The sequence below is a fragment of the Danio rerio genome, chromosome 21, assembly GCF_049306965.1.
Source record: "Danio rerio strain Tuebingen ecotype United States chromosome 21, GRCz12tu, whole genome shotgun sequence".
In the NCBI taxonomy this organism is placed as follows: domain Eukaryota; kingdom Metazoa; phylum Chordata; class Actinopteri; order Cypriniformes; family Danionidae; genus Danio; species Danio rerio.
The window spans coordinates 47069210-47089805 of record NC_133196.1 but is presented as its reverse complement, the minus strand read 5'-3'; the positions used below and the strand labels follow the sequence as shown (position 1 = coordinate 47089805).

At 36.5% G+C, this 20596-nt stretch overlaps 2 protein-coding genes across 2 annotated transcripts in view; one reads left to right on the top strand and one right to left on the bottom strand.

Moving 5' to 3' along the window:
- Positions 1-14079, bottom strand: part of septin8a (septin 8a) — a 46162-nt gene extending 32083 nt beyond the window's left edge. The window contains 1 exon segment of the mRNA NM_001115117.1: positions 13977-14079. Within this exon segment, the coding sequence (NP_001108589.1) occupies positions 13977-14006 (30 nt within the window). The 5' untranslated portion in view covers positions 14007-14079.
- A 606-nt stretch (positions 14080-14685) lies between these two features.
- Positions 14686-17282, top strand: sowahaa (sosondowah ankyrin repeat domain family member Aa). The gene is made up of 2 exons (XM_068216140.2): positions 14686-15979; positions 17133-17282. The coding sequence occupies exons 1-2, from the start codon at positions 14755-14757 to the stop codon at positions 17141-17143; spliced, it is 1236 nt and encodes a 411-aa protein (XP_068072241.1). The 5' UTR covers positions 14686-14754; the 3' UTR covers positions 17144-17282.
- The last annotated feature ends 3314 nt before the right edge of the window (positions 17283-20596 follow it).

Below are 20596 nucleotides of genomic sequence, written 5' to 3'. Positions count from 1 at the left end.
TGCGATGGCATTTATAAATAATTAATTAAATCATAACGAATTTATTATTTGTAGCCTACCGTTTCAACTACCTGACCTGCATGGTCTTTGTATCATCTGTAACTAGGGCCAGACGGAATCTGCGGATGTTTTTTGCCATTTCTGCTGAGAATTTTGATAAAAATCTGAGGATCTCTGCGTAATTATTTTGGGAGTATCATAACTAAAACCTTAATATGTGAAATAAAAAATAATACCTTTTTTAACTTTTATTTAATGTTTAAAATGCAAATACAATTAGATTCACTTTACTTGGTAAACAAAGCCAGTCTCATATAATATATCTACTAAAAGACTGCACTGTACATAAATCAGATAAACTGAATCAATATAGATTTACACACATTTACTCAAGTAAATAAACAGAATTATTGATGGGCTAAAAATTTGCGGAAATCTGTGGTAATCTGCGTGCAGATTCCGTGTGGGCCTACCCATAACCAAATCGTAAATAAATAAAGATAAGTTACAAACAAGTCACCCCCCGTCAATCACTTTTTCCGCGGGACTCTGGCATAAATAGGCAGCATGATCTGTGTCGTTATAATGGCGCTGACAAACTTGGTTGCACCAAAAAAGGTGCACAACCAAAAGCAACCAACAGTATCTGAGGTTTTCTCTAAAATGATTAAGTACAAGAGGGAAATCGAAATCCCATCCAGCGGTACATCCTTGATAAACTGTCCGACGTGCACTGCTCTCTGGGGTTTAGTGATCAAAGCACCTCATACTGACTGCTTGAAGCTCAGACGTGCGTATATAACTGCTGAAGCGCAAGCCAGAGTGTGTTTATGTGTGTGTGTGGTCACATGATGTGCGTTTTCAGTGGTATAGTGTGGACTGAGAGCTGTTCAAAAATGCTAGGTAAAACACAGTGTGGATGCGGACCGTTTTCGTTCAAAAATGCCATATTAAAACTAAGACATATTAGTGTAAACGGGGCTAAGTGTGTGTTTTGCATGAGGGGGTTGTCGGCTCAGCATCGTGATGGCATCATCTATTGATCCCAACTCTAATGTATATTTACAAAAAAAATAAAGTTGACCAGACAAAACCTGAAATATTTAGTGTTCGTACACTCTGCAATGAAATACAAGTCGAAGTGAATTACTACTTTCTTTTTTTATTTGCGTTTTCCATACTGTCCCAGCTTTTTCTGAATTAGGGTTGTAAATGTTTCAACAATATTTATTCACATTAGAGCTGCACAATTAATCGTTAAAAGATCGCAATCTCAATTCGACTCCTTAGACCAGGGGTGTCAAACTCAGTTCCAAAAGGGCCGAAGCCCTGCACAGTTTAGTTCCAACCCGGCTCCAACACACTTTCCTGTAGGTTTCAAACAAGCCTGAAGGACTCAATTAGTTTGATCAGGTGTGTTTAATTAGGGTTGGAACTAAACTGTGCAGAGTTGCGGCCCTTTTGGAACTGAGTTTGACACCTGTGCCCTAGACCAGGGGTGTCCAAACTCGGTCCTGGATGGCCGGTGTCCTGCTGAGTTTAGCTCCAACTTGCTTCAACACACCTGCCAGGAAGTTTCTAGAATATCTAGTTAGAGCTTGATTAGCTGGTTCAGGTGTGTTTGATTAGGGTTGGAGCTAAACTCTCCAGGACACCGGCCCTCCAGGACCGAGGGTGGACACCCCAGCCCTAGACGATCTTAATCCAGCATTTCTACGATTCTGCCAATCATATTTTCAAGTTCAGGAGAGAAGAAAAGGCGGCTGCACGAGTCTTTTCATTGTTCCACATACGTTGCTCAGTGACAGTGACACCTCCAAATGATGTTGAAAGAGTCACATAATGTATTTATAAGGTATAATTCACCTAAAAATGTCCTTTTTATCTCCATATAATGATGTTTTCGCGACCGGGAAATCACACGTGACATGAGCTGCTGACCGTGAGCTGTTATCTCAGAGAGGGTGCACGCGCGCTCTACTTCAGTGAACAGAACCTGCATATGTTGCGAGTAACAGGTAATACAGTTGTAAATAATATTCAGTTTGTGGCACAGAGAGATCGTTTGGGAGCCGCGTGCGAAGTCTGAACAAGCACTTAGCAGTCAAAATGAAACCGAAAGTGTGCACTTCATTTAAATGATCATATCGCATATTAAAGTTATGATTACGGCAAGCGTTTGATATGTTTTTTCTTTCATAGTGAACCCACAGTGCATAAAAATAAATGTTTACAGTGTCAGTAAAACTACTCTAGCCTATATAATGTTGAATATAATCTGATAATGGTAAATGTCTGATTTTACCAGTGAATAAATTTGTCTAATTTGACAGATTTCAAGCATATATCTCAAACATAATAATTCAACATCAGAATTATTATAAGTAGAATAGAATTATTTAATGAAACCAGTAGACCTACACATAATATAACTATCGATGTTGTGCCATATGTTTGTTTTTACCATACCTTTATTTTACATATAGAGAATCGTGAGAAAATTGTGATCTTTATTTTAAGCAAAAAAAAATAAAAATCGCGATTCTCATTTTAGCCAGAATCGTGCAGCTCTAATTCACATCACCTCATACTCAATACAGTTTCTAATCAATTCTTGACCAATCAAATGCTTTCTAGTATCTGACTTCTTCTCATTGGCTTTTCACTAGCAAAACTATGATTAAAACGAAACACTATTGGCTGTTTTTGTAAAGGGGAGGAGCAACTCTTTGTCCCACCCTCTCTTTGAGTTTCAGATTACATCAAGCATTGAATAAAACAAGTAACTTCCCGAGACCTTTAAACTTGATGTCCGAGTAGACAGGTGTCAAGTTTAGCTTATAAAACGTATAAATAGGCATGAGAAAACTCACACCATTAATGTCACAGCCTGAAAGTCTTGGTCACAAACAGCGAGTTTCATATGTCGAATCTTGTAATACGTATGTGTGTATTAATGTCAGTGGTTATGTGCAGGACACTCAAGATGAACAGGATGTTGACTCATGCTGAAACTCATATAGCTGTATTTAACAGTAACTACATTAGCCCTGCCCTGAAACTAGAGCATGATACAATAAATTCAATTAATGTTAGACAGGACTGTCTTGTTTTAGTCCAGCGCTTAGCAAACTAAACTCACACTATAATAAAGAGACGTGCAATGTTACATCTACTGCTAAAAGAGATTTAGTGTACACTAATAGCAACTGTTTAAAGAGAGTGGACTTATTGGGTGCATCTCAATGTCTCCTCTCGCGAAATGCATCAGATATATAAGTAGTAAAACAGGATTATCGGGTTTTGGCTGAATGATGAAAAGGTCAGAAATTTGAACCCAAAATAAACTTGTTGAACTAAAAACAAGAAGAATGTTGGAGAAATAAACAGCCGTTGACTTCTGTGGTCTCTGAATATCTAATGGCTGCTTTGTTTCCAACATTCCTCAAAATATCTTGTTTTCTGTTCCACAGAAGAAAGAAATTACTTGATTTACAATCATTAAGAGAGAGTAAATAGTGAGCACCATTTTCGTTTTTGGGTGAACTACCCCTTAACCAGACTACAGCAGGCTTGTTTGTTTTAGGAACAGGTCATACAATACTCTGTACATGTTAACAGTATAAAAACAGAAGGTAAAAGATAAAAAGGTTTAAGATAACATTTTATTGCAAATAATATACTGTACAAATATAAATATATTTACAATTTTTACTTCAAGAATTGCTGTGAAGAACAAAAAAATACAATTGTGTATGGAAAGCATGGTCAATGCATGGCGATGCACAGAGAACTCGAAATGAACCAAATCGATAACAATCGTAACCAAAGCGAACCGTGAGAACAGTGCAGGTTCACAGCCTTATTATATATATTATTTATAGGTGATAGAAATAAAACTATACAAAACAATTTTCTTGTATAGATTTAAAATGATGTTTAACAGAGCAAGGAAATTTTCCCAGTATGCCTGATTATATTTTTTCTACTGGAGAAAGTCTTATTTGTTTTATTTCAGCTAGAATAAAAGCAGCTTTTAATTAAAAAAAACATTTTAAAGGTCAATATTATTAGCCCCTTTACGCTAGACTTTTTTCTCGATAATCTACAGAACAAACCATTATTAACCAAGCTAAGCCTTTAAGCTGTATAGAAGTGTCTTGAAAATATCTAGCAAAATATTATTTACTGTCATCAAAGCAAAGATAAAAGAAATCAGTTATTAGAAATGAGTTATTAAAACTTTTATATTTAGAAATGTGCTGAAAAAATCTGCTTTCCATTAAACAGAAATTGAGGAAAAAATAAACAGGGGGGCTAACCTAGACTTCTACTGTATATTTTATACCTAGATATAAATAAACATGTTCACAAATATATGCCAGCATGTGTGTATTTACATATAGATAATAAATATACACACACACACTCACGCACGCACGCACGCACACACGCACACTCACGCACGCACGCACGCACACGCACGCACGCACGCACGCACGCACGCCTGCACGCACGCACACACACACACACACACACACACACACCATGTCAAAGCACATTAATGCGTTGAAGAAAACTAAATATTGCAATCTCAGCTATGAATTATGAAGTGGACAGCCTGATCTTATAAATACAATATTAACATTCATACAATTTTATTTGTATGAAAATATACAATTTTTAAAAAGGCGGGCCTCCAAACACTTAAAATCACTCTTAAATAGGTAAAAATCTTATTAAAATGCACAGATGAGATGGTAAAAATTACTAAGAGTAAGTCACTGATTCAAAATGTGAGGAATTGCAGGGGTAAAACTTTTTTTTTCGGAATTTGAAAATGTTTCCCAGAGATGGGTTGCGGCTGGAAGGGCATCCGCTGCGTAAAAACTTGCTGGATAAGTTGGCGGTTCATTCCACTGTGGCGACCCCGGATTATTAAAGGGACTAAGCCGACAAGAAAATGAATGAATGAATGAATGAATGAATTTGAAAATGTTGTCAGCCAATCACTGGATCTCAGGTATTGTGCACTGTAAAAAGTGATTAGTTAATTAAAACGAGTAAACCAATATCCTGAAATACAAGTCGTTACAAAAACACTTTACAAAAAGAAAATAAACCCATTGAAACTTGGAACTGTTAAGTTGACTTTTTATAATTATGCTAACTGTACATTTTTAAAGTCAACTAATCGCTTTTTACAGTGTCAGACTATTTTAGCACATCTGTTTTCAAATAATTACTGTAATTATCACAATATTACATATTTGGTTCTTCATTAAGTCTATAAAATCTACAATTATAGCCTGTATTAAATTTAGAAGACACACTGGAGTCTGGAAGAGCAGATTTAGTTTTGTTAGTGTCATTTTGCAAGGTACAGAAAAGCTGAAGAAAAAAAACAAGTATAATAAATGTGTATCGGAAAAAAGTGATTAGTTTACTTTAATAAAAAAAAAAAGTAAATACAATTTGCATAATTATAAAAAAAATAAGTCAAATTAACAGTTCCAACTTACAATGGGTTTACTTACAGTATTTTTGTAAAGTCAATTTGTTTCTTTAAAATGCACTCGCTTTAAGTAACTAATCACTTTTTTCAGTGTGGAAGGTGTAGTAAAGTAAATATGCTGAATATATAATAATGAAGTTGACCAATGACCAACCCTTTATCCACTCGCATTCCAATCCCAATCCCAAGCGTAAATGAAATACGCCAACTATTTTACTGGACATACAGCCCTTCTATGGGATTTTTTTGAGCTGGATGGCCCATTAAATTTCACAAAAAAAGTCACTTGATTAATATGAGGGCACTTAAATGAAATTTTTTGGGTGAACTACCCCTTAAAGCTTGGTCCATGTAATTAGAATTAACATTGAACCTCCACAGCTCAATGCAGCTGATCAATATGGCAGCTAAAACCACACAAACCTCTAAGCGAAAGGCATCGACTATGAAAGCACGCTTTGCATTTCATTCAGCCTGACACAATAAACGACAGGCTTCAAACTTTCAAAGTCTAAACGTGACTTATTAAAGCAACGCGTTATTTAATGATCTACTATAGCCTGCCCTACAAAGCATGATCAGCTAATCCTCCTCCAACCCAAACTAGTTTCCCTCAAATCAAGAAGGCTTCATCAAACTAAGGAATGGGAAAAGAATTCCCAAAGCATTTCTCAAGAATCTATGCTGCAAAAATGAAGGCACAGTACTCACGACACAGCTACGTCAGAGAAGATGCTGGAACTTTAGAGATGTAAGTGTATAGAGCAATTCCAGCGTTATGGATGTGACTTTTGCAGTGAAAACTTAAAACATAAATGCACAGAGAAAGCATATGCTAACATTTTACTGAAACATCTGCTTATATTTCCAAAACATCTAACCACAGAGTTCTGGGATCAGAAAAATATTAATCCATAAGCATATTTTATATTATAAATGAAGAATATAAACAAGCGTTTTAGATTCGAGAGTTTACAGTAATACAACATACTTCTGTGAATTAAACTGCACAACCCAAAATGAAAATGTAATTAAAAGAAGAAGAGTTGCTTTCTATAGAACAAACATGATTGATATTATCTTATTAGACATTTTTATATACGAGGAAAAAGCTGCGTTATGGATGTGACAGCTTTCCGTTATGGATGTGACCAGGGCTTTACATTAACAGCCGCCAACCCGCCAAATGCGGGTAGAGTTCAGCTGTGGCGGGTAAGACAGACACCTCCACTAGCCACTTTGGCTGGTTGGAAATCTGCTACAAAGTGTAGTTTTCTTAAAAGCAGGGTTCGACAATAAGCATGACCCAATATTCATGCAAATGAGATCTTAGAATCGATAAGCAGCACGACTGACAAAAATAACTGTGTTCGCGCGAGCAAAACAGCAAAAAAGATGGTAAATAACGAACGAGAGGATGATCACTCGCGCACATAGGTGATGTGATGTGATGCGCATGACTGTTAAAATGCGCACGTCCCGTTTACTTAAGCAAAGCAACCATGCCTAGAAGAAGAGCAACTAGTGCGATCTGTTCTCTTTGAAATAGACTGGACAAAGAGCGTTGATCGTTCATCCACAGACAGTCCTGCTGCTTTCAAGAGCTCAAGATAAAAAAAATTTAAACAGATATATTAAATAAAAAATATTATATTATATACAATTAAATTATTTAATTAAATTAAATTATTATTATATTAAATAAAACAGATTATTAAAATGCTTATATTAACTGTGTGCACGTGAACATCCTTTCATTAATAAACACGGTATGTTTCACCTGCTTTCTTTCGCTCACAGTTATTCTTGTTAATATGGTTTAATTATATTTTTTACAACAGCATTGCTTTAATGGGAGATTTACTCCCCGTTTTTGTGTTGTTAACTGCTGATCTGGGACTTTTATCCTGGACAGATTACTGTGCATATTTTAGATTTATGACAATCATTCTTTTTTTAAATTGAATGTTTTTTAAAGAAAAGTTTTGTTGAATTAAGAAGTGCACCTATAACGCTATATTTTCCTTGATTTGATTTGACATTAAAAACATTAAAAATGACATTAAAAATTTGTGGCAAAGAAATTCTTATTTGGTGTGGTCAGAGATAAATGTGGTAAATCCTTAATTTTGAGCCCTGAAAAGTCGTGAAATAAAAACTGATTGCATTGCGACACAACCCATTTGTTTATGTACACTGAGCAAGCTAATACACGATACACACAAGAAGTTAAAATACACACAAGGGGCTCTATTTTGACGCTCCATGCGCAGAGCGCAAAACGCAGGGCGCAAACGCTTTCAGGGCGTGTCAGAACGCAATTTTGCTAATTTACGGACGAGAAAATCCGCTTTGCGCCTAGGCGCATGGGCTAAAAGGGTTGAGTTTATTTTCTTAATGAGTTATAGGTGTGTTTTGAGAATAAACCAATTAGAGTCTCATCTCCCATTCCCTTTAAGACCCAGCTGCGTTGCGCCAAGAGCGCATTCGCTATTTACAGGACGCAAAGTAAGTCTAAGTGGAAAAAATGAGCATTTCACAAGCAAACAGTTCACAGTTAGCAGTTTTTTAACAGAGCATCTACTGCGTGAGAATGAGAGATAATGGATCTACTTTCACATTCACTCTTGGATAGGGAAACCTTTACGCACAGACATCGATTAGCCTATAAATAATTAATTTCGTTTGTTAAGCGCAAAGATTTGTTTCAAAACTATTTCTAAATTCATTTCTAATTTCTAGCCAACGAATAAATGAACAATAATGACCAAGTGTGGTCAAAATACTGAGTTATTTCCAAATACACCTGCCATGCCCCATATGATCTAAAACCTGGCAGGTGGGCAAATCTAAGCTTGTTTTTAATAAAACAAATATAAATATGGATGTAATAAATAATACTGCTAATAATAATAACATTATACAAAACCAAATTTGTTATGAATGAACTGAAAAAGCCTCCCGAGATGAAGAAGACATAAAAGCAGTGAATTTTCATATTTATGTAGGCTAGAAAATGATATGTTTTGTAATATTTTAATCCTTTATATTTATATTCTATATCTATTCTTATTATATCCTATATATATTCCCTTAATATTTAAAAATTTTCATATGTAAAGACATTTGCCTATTACTCTCTTGTGCATATTTAGCAGTGTGTAAGCGAGGCGCAACTCTGCGCTGGAGTTTAGACCGGGTTTGTTTTGGTCTAATGAAAAATCTATTATAGTTTCTCAAAATAGCAACGCGCCAGTGGTCCGCCTCAGAACGCCTTCCTTTTTAGACCAGAAAGCCTATGGACGCACAAATGAGCGCTAATGCATTTGCTATTTAAACAGCTTAGCGCAACGCCTCAAAAGGACTCTTGCGCCAAGCTGAAACTACAAAAAGACTACAAAAAGACTACTACCACGCCATGCGCCACACTGTGCCGGGTGTATGATAGGGCCCAAGAAGTTAAATGAATGAGAAGACATGTGGACATAACACAACATCTAAGTCAAGTAATTTTAGCATGTGAAAGTCAAATTTATGCATATAAAATATATTTTCCCAACAAGAAAAGTGTGGCTAGTGAAAATGGCGAGTGGCTAGTAATGTTGGAAATCTACTAGCCACAGTGGCTGGTGATCAAAAAAGTTAATGTCAAGCCCTGGATGTGACAGATGTGAAATTGGCCATAGTGTGACTTTGGTGAGTCAAATATAATAGTTTAAAAACACTCAGAGACATTTTCTTAGTATTTTTACAGTACCCTAATATACAAGTCTACACACAAAAACTAGAAAGGGTTACACTACTTTAATGAAAAGTACATTATTTTTTTCATACCAAGATCGACATTTGCTATAGTAGAGTTTTACACTAGGTATATAAATAAAATATTTATTGCATTTATCAATATTATTGTGTGGCTTTGTTATAAAATAAATCACACGCACGTTAAGGCATCTCTAATACCAATACACTTCTAGATGCCCATTGTTGCACATTTCTGCTGTGTGATTGGCTCTTAGATCAATATAGAGTACAACAGCCCAGAGCTAATCATTGTTATTGACATAAATTTTATAATTTATTGGCCCAGCCCTACTAATAACATTCAAAAATATCTACCGTAGTTGTTTTATACCGGTAATCATGAAAACACTAGTGCAAAGTAAAAAAAATGCAGGGTTCCACACACTTCCTTCATGTTGACCCAACATAAATCAATTAAATCTTTGTAATATTAGTAGATTGAACATAAAACAATTAGGTTGTCCAAAAAAAAGCTTAAGAATTGTGCTGTTTCAGCTCATTATTGATAAGTAGTTTGAACAAGCAGCAAAAAAAATGCATTTGAGTGTGTATAGATCTGCTTGAAGTCACACAGAAAGAGCACAGTCTTTCTGGTCAAGCTTGTTGACCAAGGAAGTCATGCTTAAGGACATTAAGAAAGATCAAGGAAGTTAAGAAGCCTGCTGGGGTGGACAGCAGAATCAGATTACCAGCACTTAAAACACCCTTTATGTAAAACAAACTAAAATACCTCTTCATGCAATCATCCTAATTTTCAACGACACCAAAGATGTCATAATTAGCAAATAATGTCTTGCTGAGACTGTGGGACCATCATCAGTATTTTGGTCACACTTATCTGTGATCTCAGACTGAGAACTGAGGTAAAGTTGGTTTGTATTGTCGCACATTCGTTCAGTGACAACTTGCGACACACTCCCTATATCATGCTTTGAATATTCTGTCAGAAATCACATGCAAGTATGACTTGAAAACAACATTAGCACTATTTATTTGACTCTAAACAATGTAATTTGACAGTCATTGGCTGCTAATATGATTTATGATGATTTTTCTGAAATTATATTAAGGAGAAAGTTTGAATGTGTGAATATAAAACCAACTTTACCTCAATAGACTGAGAAGCCTCATGTTGGCCCCAAATTTTACTAAACATAGCATGGATGAAGGTATCTTTTCATAGCACACATATATGTGATACTAAATCACAAAATTTGTATTAAGTTGCACGTATACATTTGTAGAAATTAGTAATAAATACATTATATGGGTCAAAATTATTATTTTATGCCAAAATATCTAAGTAAAGATCATGTTTCGTAAAGATATTTTGTAAATGTTCAAAATTTTCTAACTTTTGATTAGTAATATGCATTGGCAAGTAGGGTTGTAACGGTATGAATTTTTTACGGTATGATAATCGTCTAAAACAATACCACGGTTTGACGGTTTCGCGGTATACGGTATGTTACAAAATAATAGAACAGTGAAGCAAATTTGACTTTTTCCAAATAATATATTTTTAGTTACTATAAACAACACAACTTACAATGAACAAATAAAAAAATAAGAAAAAAAAAATAATGTGTCAAAGTCCAAATAAAGTCCAAATAAACATGGTGCAAATCCTCAGTAAAAAAATAGATATAAATATTTACTATACTATAAATAGTTACATAACGAAACTAGATTCAATATGGAACATCCTTAGGTTTTATGTGCCAGCATGGATATGGTTGTCTGTGGATATGGATTTGGATGTGGTTGTATGCAATGCAGACAAACAGCTGCACCTTCATTTGCGTCTTTTGAAAACAGCAAGAGCAGCAGTTCGTCTTTGCTGTGTCACTGTTTTGTCATGTTTCTGTGCTGCTGTGCATGCAAAAGTACTTAGTATGAGAATTATTTCATGCAAAACTTTTTTTTTGGTTTTATTTAGCCGCGCATAAATGTATGCCTATCTCTCATTCCGTGTTGTTCAAAAAGCTCAGTGTTGGTCCACAAACAAAAGCGAAACCTATGCTTATTGGTTGTGATATAGCGAGTTTGAACCAATCTGGGCATGGAGGAGGGACAATGCATCAATGTATCATGTCTGGTTTGTCCGGAGACACAGTGACGAGCGTTTCTTTGTCAAATCAGCGTTGTCAAATTTTGATGACGTAACCGCACTGATTCCGGAGCCTCTGAAAGTCCGCGAATGTTATGTGATACAGCACAATTCTCTTCTTTATGCCAATCTTTGAATTGTATGAATCAGATCAGCGGATCAAAAGTTATTAAACATTTAAGAGCAATACTTATTTATAGCCGCGGGCGGCTGTCTCGGTCTTTAAGGGTTAAAACCGTTGATATGCAATTGTTCATGGTATGATAATCGTGCACGTTCAAATCGTGGTAGACCGTCATATTGTTACAACCCCATTGGCAAGCACCTAAAAGTTGGTTTTACATTCACACATTTGGACTTTCTTCTTAATAATATAATTTCAGTATGTATTCTTTGCAAATTCTAAATAGTGAAATCTTATTAGCAGCCAATGACTATCAAACATTGCACAGTCAAATAGTGATAACGTTGTTTTCAAGTTATATTTGCATGTGATTTCAGACCGAATATTCAAAGTACCATGGTAAACAATATAGGGAGACTGTCACAAGTTGTCACAGAATGAATGTGCGAAATAACCAACTTCACCTCAATATACTTTGTTGAAATTTAATGGTCATTTTTTCTGTATTTTGATTTATTTTAAACCTCAGATGTCAGAGGTTTCAATAGTTGTATCTCAGCCATAGTGTAGATCAGAAGACCAAATGGATACATACAGCTTTCAGGTGATGTTTGTATACATCAAATATCCATTGGCAAATTAAGATGACTGGTTTTGTGGTTTAGGGTCACATATTTCTATCCTAGTGATGTTTCAAATGGGATTTGGAGAGTAAACACAACAAATGTCGAAGCAAAGTGATAAATGAGTGATTTCAGAGGCTATCATGTCCTGCAAATCTGCATACTACGCAAATACTCCAACAGTAAAAAGCAATGTGTAGTATACGGCTGCAAATAAAGAGATGTTCACAACAAGCAAAAAAGCCATTAAACGTTAAGTTTGTTCAATTTTAAAGGTGACAGCTGTATTTCAGCCAAATATTCCAAAATATTCATCAGAAATACAAATATATTTATACAGCTTTCAGGTGATGTGTGTATCTCTCGATTTCCAAAAAATGGACACTTGATGACTGTTTTTTTGCGGTTCAGGGTCACATATCTCTATTCTAGTGATGTTTCAAAGGGGATTTGGAGAGTAATAAATGAGTGATTTCAGAGGCTATCATGTCCTGCAAATCTGCATACTACTGAAATACTACAACAATAAAACGCAATGTGTAGTGTACGACTGTAAATAAAGAGATGTACACAACAAGCAAGAAAGCTGTTAAACATTACTGTAAACTCAAAAAGACAAAAACAAATCTGACCTGATGTGTAGTACACATTTTAAAGCAGTAAATAAACAGAACGAATGTGCGAAATATAAAACCAACTTTGCCTCAATCTAGTTTGTTCAAACTTGAAGGTGAAAGCTGCATCTCAGCCAAATATTCCAAAATATTCATCAGAAATACAAATATATTTATACAGTTTTCAGGTGATGCTTGTGTACATTTGATGACACTTGATGGCTAGTTTTTGCAGTTCAGGGTCACATATCTCTATTCTAGTAATGTTTCAAAGGGGATTTGGAGAGTAAAACACTAAAAATCTCAAAGCAAAGTGATAAATGAGTGATTTCAGAGGCTATAATGTCCTACAAATCTGCATACTACTGAAATACTCCAATAGTAAAACGCAATATTTAGTATACGGCTGCAAATAAAGAGAAAAAGCCATTAAAATAAAAGAAAGCCATTAAACATTAAGTAAACTGAGAATAAACTCAGAAAGACAAAAACAAATCTGACCTAATGTGTAGTACACATAATAAAGCTGTAAATAAACAGAACGAATGTGCGAAATATAAAACCAACATTACCACAATCTAGTTTGTTCAACTTTAAAGGTGATATCTCAACTAAATATTCCAAAATATTCATCAGAAAAACAAATATATTTATACAGCTTTCAGGTGATGTGTGTGTACATATCTCTCAATTTCTTTAAAAAAATTTATATTTAATGACTGGTTTTGAGGTTTAGGATCACATATCTCCATTCTAATGATGTTTCAAAGGAAATTTGGACAGTAAAAGTGTAAAACACTAAAAAATATCAAAACAAAGTGATAAATTAGTGATTTCAGAGGCTATCATGTCCTGCAAATCTGCATACTACTGAAATACACCAATAGTAAAACGCAATGTGGTGCACGACTGTAAATAAAGAGATGTTCACAACAAACAACATACAAGAAAGCCATTACTGTAAAGTCAGAATAAACTCATCAAGACAAAAACACAGCTGATCTGATGTGTAGTACACATAATAAATCAGTAAATAAATTGTGTGCTGCTCAATAAGGAGAGTCTGTTGGGCTAAACCGGAGTAACGTAGCGCTCGTGCTAGTCTTTCATTACACACACAAACCCTATGGACGTTTATGAGAAAACGGCTTTCCGGAAGGGAGAATTGAGTTAAAATGGTACTCACAGAAAATATGTCTACATCCGTGGCCGCCATGATGAGGAATGTATGTGTTTTTATAAGGCGAAAGGGAGCTGCCTTCGTTTCACTCACCGTCCACACATACACACACTCGCTCACTGTGGCTGGAGAATTTACGAACGTTACTATGGCGAAGGCCTTATTTATTAATATTAACGACGCAGCATGGAAATCTGCGCCTGATTGGCCGTAAGGCAGAACGTTTCTTAATCATGAATATTAATTAGGCAACCTGATTGGTTCAGCTTGACTCGTCAGGATTAATTTTCATAATATGTCGTTCGTCGTACTAGGATTCATAATTGCGTGGACGCTCTGAATATGGTTTCTTCCTGGAAACTCCCACTGGGTTTAAGGAATGTTTTTCTTTCAAGACGTAAAAATCTTGTTAATAAAGAAAAACATGTAAGTTCAAATAATAATTATTTGATTTAATGATAGTGATTTGATTTAATGAGGCAAACATACGTGTAAATGGTTTGTACACGCATTGTGTTTTATTGTCATTCATATAATTATGTTGAGTGAGTCTTATTTTGTATATAATTAGTAAACTAATATTTTTTCCTCACGAATGATTCTAAAATGGAGTAAATATTCCACATATTAGCTCCGCCCACACCCACGTCTGAGTTTGTTTGTTATGTAAATGAGAACAGATTCCGGAAAACAGGTGAGGGCGTGTCTGCAGTCCAGGTGTCGTCGAGAAAATCCGAGAGAGACGTCGTGTCAAGGTATGTTTACATCTGGGACGCATTAAGAAATGGCTTTGACACAAGAGGCGATTTTAAACACCTTGTTAGAAAATGGAGGCAAGCTGAAAAACACTGAGCTCCTGAGCAATTTTAAAGAGACACTGAACTGCAGTGATCCAGCAGAAAAGAAGCAGAATCGAGATCTCTTCAAGGCGTTTGTCAACAACATCGCTGTCGTGAAAGAAATCGAGAACACCAAGTATATAGTCCTCAGGAAAGTCTACAGTCATATACTAAAAGCTAGAGATGATGAGAACTCACCAAGAGAAGAAGGAGGATTGCTTCTTGAGGAAGAAGAAACTACTCAAAATGCTGAGTTAGCATCGAGCAGATCTTCACCAAAGGCTTTAGACACCACCACACCACGTTCTCCCATTGAAAATGCTCTGGAAAGATCAAGGAGTGTGGACTTTAAACCGAAGCAATTCACCATACCGCTGAAGTCTGACCCTGAGGCACCTAAGCAAAGCAAACCCTTCGCTCTTCCTTTACGAATGCCTCAAATAGAGATCTCACATAACAAGAAGCCATCACCGGAGCGTTTAGCAGTTCCTGACTCCATACAAGAGCTTCAACCTTCACCTCAATTCACGAGAAAGACAAATACGGGCTTGATATCCAGCTCTCCACAGGTGAGAAGACACAAACCAGCCAGTGAGTTAAGGGATCTTGATCATGGTCTACTTGACTCCACTGACCATGAGTGGCTAGTAAAAACCGCCGCCGGACATTGGAGCCAAGTGTACGGTCTCCTCCTGAGGGACGCTCAGTTAGCGGAGAAGAAAGACTTCATGTCTGGATTCACGGCTCTCCATTGGGCTGTCAAATGTGGAAACGCTGACATGGTCTGCAGGATTATTGAGCTCTCCAGGAAAGGTGGGCATGCTGTGGATGTCAATGGGAAGTCTAACGGTGGCTACACGCCACTGCACATCGCCGCCATCCACAATCAGCTCTCAATAATTGACCTTCTACTCCATAAATATGGCGCCAATAGGAACCTAAGAGACAACTATGGGAAAAAACCCTATCATTACCTGCAAAAAGGGGTTTCGGGAAAGCTGAGGGAGCTTCTCGGAGACCCCAAAGCTAATTTCAAGGAGCCACTTCAGGTCAGGGATGACTCTGACCCGCATAAACACCTGAAAGGTCGTCTTTTTCCTGCAAATCCAGTGCTGGGGATGAAGAAAAAGACCAAAGGGAGGTTTATTTCTATGGGTGAAGATGGCAGAGGTGAGAGGGACGAGCCAGTGCCACATAGACATCGATTGACATCAAATGTATTTCCTTAAATGAGCATACTTTGTAAAAATAAGATCGTTAAATCAATAATTTTTCATATTTGAGTAGGGAATTTATACATGTTACTATGGTGTATGTTAGGATTTATCAATTTTAATGAAGCAATGTGACATTCTGTGTCCTGATTGGCTGAAAGACGGAGCGATTTCTTCAATGAGGGCTTGATCATGAATATTAATTAATATGGATTATGGAGATTAATATTCATGAGATCATGGTAATTGCATGAGTGTGTTTAATATGTTTTTCTTTTTCTAAAATATATGAAATATTAATATATTAATGATAAATTAATATATTAAAAATGAATGAGCTGATTTGATTTGCATTATAAAGATTTCAGTAAATGAATAGAATTCCATAATTAGTGGAGAATTTGCAAACGTTACTATGGTGAAGGTGATTACTCATTTTTATGACGCAACATAAAATTCTGTGCTGATTGGCTGGAAGACTACGTTTTCCTCTGAAGCTTGATCATGAATATTAATTAGGATGATTATGGAGCATCCGCATTAATATTCATAAGTCGATAGTAATTTCACGAGTGTGTTCAGTATAGATTCTTCCTAAATATATTAAAAATTAATGAGCATATAATTTATATATTAAATATTAATGAGTTTAATTTATTAATCAGTAAATGAACAGTTTTTCATAATTACTGGAGAGTTTGAGAATGTTACTAAGGTGAAGGTCATGATTATTCATTTTAATGATGCAACGTAAAATTCTATGCTGATTGGCTGAATTGTTTCCTCATTAAAGGCTTGATCATGAATATTAATTTAGTGACCTGATTGGATGATTATGGAGAGTCCTCATTAATATTCATAAGATGATGCGTTCAATAAGGCTTCCTCCGGGACACTCCCACTGGGCTCCAGAAATGTTCTTTTCTCAAGACATGACCATTGTTTAAATGACAAAATATGAGACTAAATATTAATGAGTTGATTTGATTTACACTATGAAGATTTCAGTAAATAACCAGTTTTTCTATAATTAGAAAATTTGAGAATGTTACTATGGTGTAGGTCTTGATTATTAATTTTAATGAGACAATGTGACATTCTGTGTCCAGATTGGCTGTAAGACCGAGCGATTTCTTCAATGAAGGTTTGACCATGAATATTAATTAGGATGATTATGGAAATGAATATTCATAGGATGATAGTAATTGGAGTGTGTTCAATATGGCTTCTTCCAAAATAGAATAAATATGAATATATTATTGAGTATATTGATCAATTAATATATTAAATATTAATGAGTTGATTTGATTTACATTTTAAAGATTTCAGTAAATGAATAGTTTTCCACAATTAGTGGAGAAATTGCAAATGTTACTATGGTGAGGGTCTTGATTTATTAATTAATCATGATTATTCATTTTAATGATGCAACGTAAAATTCTATGCCAATTGGCTGGAAGACTGAATGTTTTCCTCATTGAAGGCTTGATCATGAATATTAATTAAGTGACCTGACTGGAATATTTTGGAGCATCTGCGTTAATATTTATAAGCCAATAGTAATTGAATGAATATGGTTAACTGATTAACTGATCTAATTGAACGCTTCTTCTCAGTGGGCTACAGGAATGTCTTTACTCAACACATGAGAAGATTTTAAATAGAAATATGAATATATATATATATATATATATATATATATATATATATATATATATATATATATATAAAGTGTGTATAATAACTGAATAAGATGTTCTGCTTTTTCCCCGTGAAACTGAATAATTATGTAATATTGTAAGTCATGGGGTATATGTTGAAATCTGTGTGTTATTTATAGGAATTTAAATCATCAAGAGAGGCCAAAATTTCCAACTGTTTATGCATCAGATGCGTAATTTGTAAATGTGTGTGATAAAAGTGTTGATGTAGATGTTAAAAACGAACATCTGCACACGTTCAGTCACCATTTCTGGACAATACAGTGTTATACACTCGCTGGCCACTTTATTAGGTACACCTTACTAGTAGGTGTTGTGTGTTCAGAGATGCTCTTCTGCAGACCTCGGTTATAACGAGTGCTTATTTGAGTTACTGTTGCCTTTCTATCTAAGCATTTGCGCCCACAGAACTGCCGCTCATTGGATTTTTCCTCTTTTTCAGGCCATTCTCTGTAAACCCTAGAGATGGCTGTGCGTGAAAATCCCAGTAGATCAGCAGTTTCTGAAATACTCAGACCAGCCCATCTGGCAGCAACAACCATGCCACGTTCAAAGCCACTTAAATCCCCTTTCTTCCCCATTCTGATGCTCAGTTTGAACTGCAGCAGATCGTCTTGATCATGTCTGCATGCCTAAATGCATTGAGCTGCTGCCATGTGATTGGCTGATTAGAAATTTGCATTAATGAGCAGTTGAACAGGTGTACCTAATAAAGTGGTCGATGAGTGTATAATGAAAATATAGAATAGCTATTAAAAATGGTGAACTGTAATAATATTTCAGTATTGTTTTACAAATAAACGCAGCCTTAACGAACACCAGTGGCTGCAGTGTATTGTGTTATGACTGAATTAAGTGTTGATGTACAGTAGATATTAAAATTAATAAATATCTGTCGTCCTTTCTGTCAAGTTTTATAATCATAAACAGCTTATTTTTTTTATTCATGCACAATACATGTATATGTCAAATCCGCTGTTTCTTGTCACAATAAACACATTGATAAATGAATTACTCTTGATCTTGTGCTTGTACTGAATTGCACTGTGTGTGTGTGTGTGTGTGTGTGTGTGTGTGTGTGTGTGTGTGTGTGTGTGTGTGTGTGTGTGAGGCTGTTTGAAGAAGAACTGAATGTGTGTGTGTGTGTGTGTGGTCATGTGAGCTGTGCAGATGTGGTTAGTCTTGTGTTTGTAGGCTCACACAGAATCTGTGCTCGCTGAGAACTCAGCAGATTTACACAAATTGTTGACCCTGTCATTTTTATAAGTGTTGGTTATATTCATTCATTCATTTTCCTTCGGCGTAGTCCCTTTATTCATAAGGGGTCACCACATTGGAATGAACCGCCAACTTCTCCAGCACGTTTTACAAAGCGGATGCCCTTCCAGCTGCAACCCAGTATTGGGAAACACCCATACACATTCATTTACACACACATACACTACAGCCAATTTAGTTCATCAGTTCCCCTACAGCGCATGTGTTTGGACTGTGAGGGAAACCGGAGCACCCGGAGGAAACCCACACCAACACGGGGAGAACATGCAAACTCCACACAGAAATGCCAACTGATCCAGTTGAGACTCGAACCAGCGATCTTCTTGCTGTGAAGCGACAGTACTAACCACTAAGTCACCGTGTCGCCCCCCCGTTGGTTATATTATTAATTAATATATAAATGTTAGGATGTTTATTCATTCATTCATTCATTTTCTTTTCGGCTTAGTCCCTTTATTAATCGCGGGTCACCACAGCGGAATGAACCGCCAACTTATCCAGCATATGTTTTACACAGCGGTTGCCCTTCCAGCTGCAACCCATCTCCGGGAAGGGATGTTTATATGGTTTGAAAATTTATATTTTCTCTGTCTTATAGTGGATGTATTATATAAGAGGCCGTATCTGTTTACAAAACCAGTGACTCTAATGCATCAAATTTGCATTTTAAGCCTTGACTAAAAACGTACAAACTATTTAGAGTTTTATTTAAGCTCCTAAAAAGATTCTGCCCGTATAAAGCTCACTCTTGTTCTGCTGAGGAGTTATTTGGTTGGTTTTAGGTTGTGACACTAACCAAAACCCAACATCATCTTAACACAACATGTGACGTCCATACAATATCAAAGTCTAGATGTTGATTTTTGGTTGGTTTTAGGTTGTGGTGTTAATTAACCCAAATTCAACATCTAGCCAACATCTCAAACCAACGTCAATTTAATGTCTAATACTGATATCAGCTGACGTTTAAATTTTTGGTTGGTTTTAAGTTGTGGCCAGGGCCGGCGCGTCCATTAAGGTGACCTAGGCGGCCGCCAGTATAGAGAGGGCGACGTCCGTGATACCTCCTTTACCACCCGCATCCTCAGTTATGTTCGCAACACCTCCCTCACCACCCGTGTCCTCAGATATATCCGCGCATAGGGTGGCAGAATAGAGGTCCGCGACACCCGCGCGTCTTCAGTTATATCCGCGCATAGGGCGGCAGAATAGAGTGCAGTGTCCGCGACACCTCCCTCCCTACCTCAGCACCCGCGCGTCCTCACTTATATCCATGCATAGGGCGGCAGAATAGAGAGCGCGGTGTCCGCGACACCTCCCTCCCTACCTCAGCACCCGCGCGTCCTCAGTTATATCCACACATAGGGCGGCAGAATAAAGAGCGCGGTGTCCACAACACCTCCCTCCCTCAGCACCCGCGCATCCTCAGTTATATCCACGCATAGGGCGGCAGAAAAGAGGTCCGCGACACCTCACTTCATTTTCATAACCGGTCACTTTCGTTTGCACATTGGGGTTGAGGGCGGCGTGACCTCTGCCTAGGGCGGCAGTTTAGCTTGCTCCGGCCCTGGTTG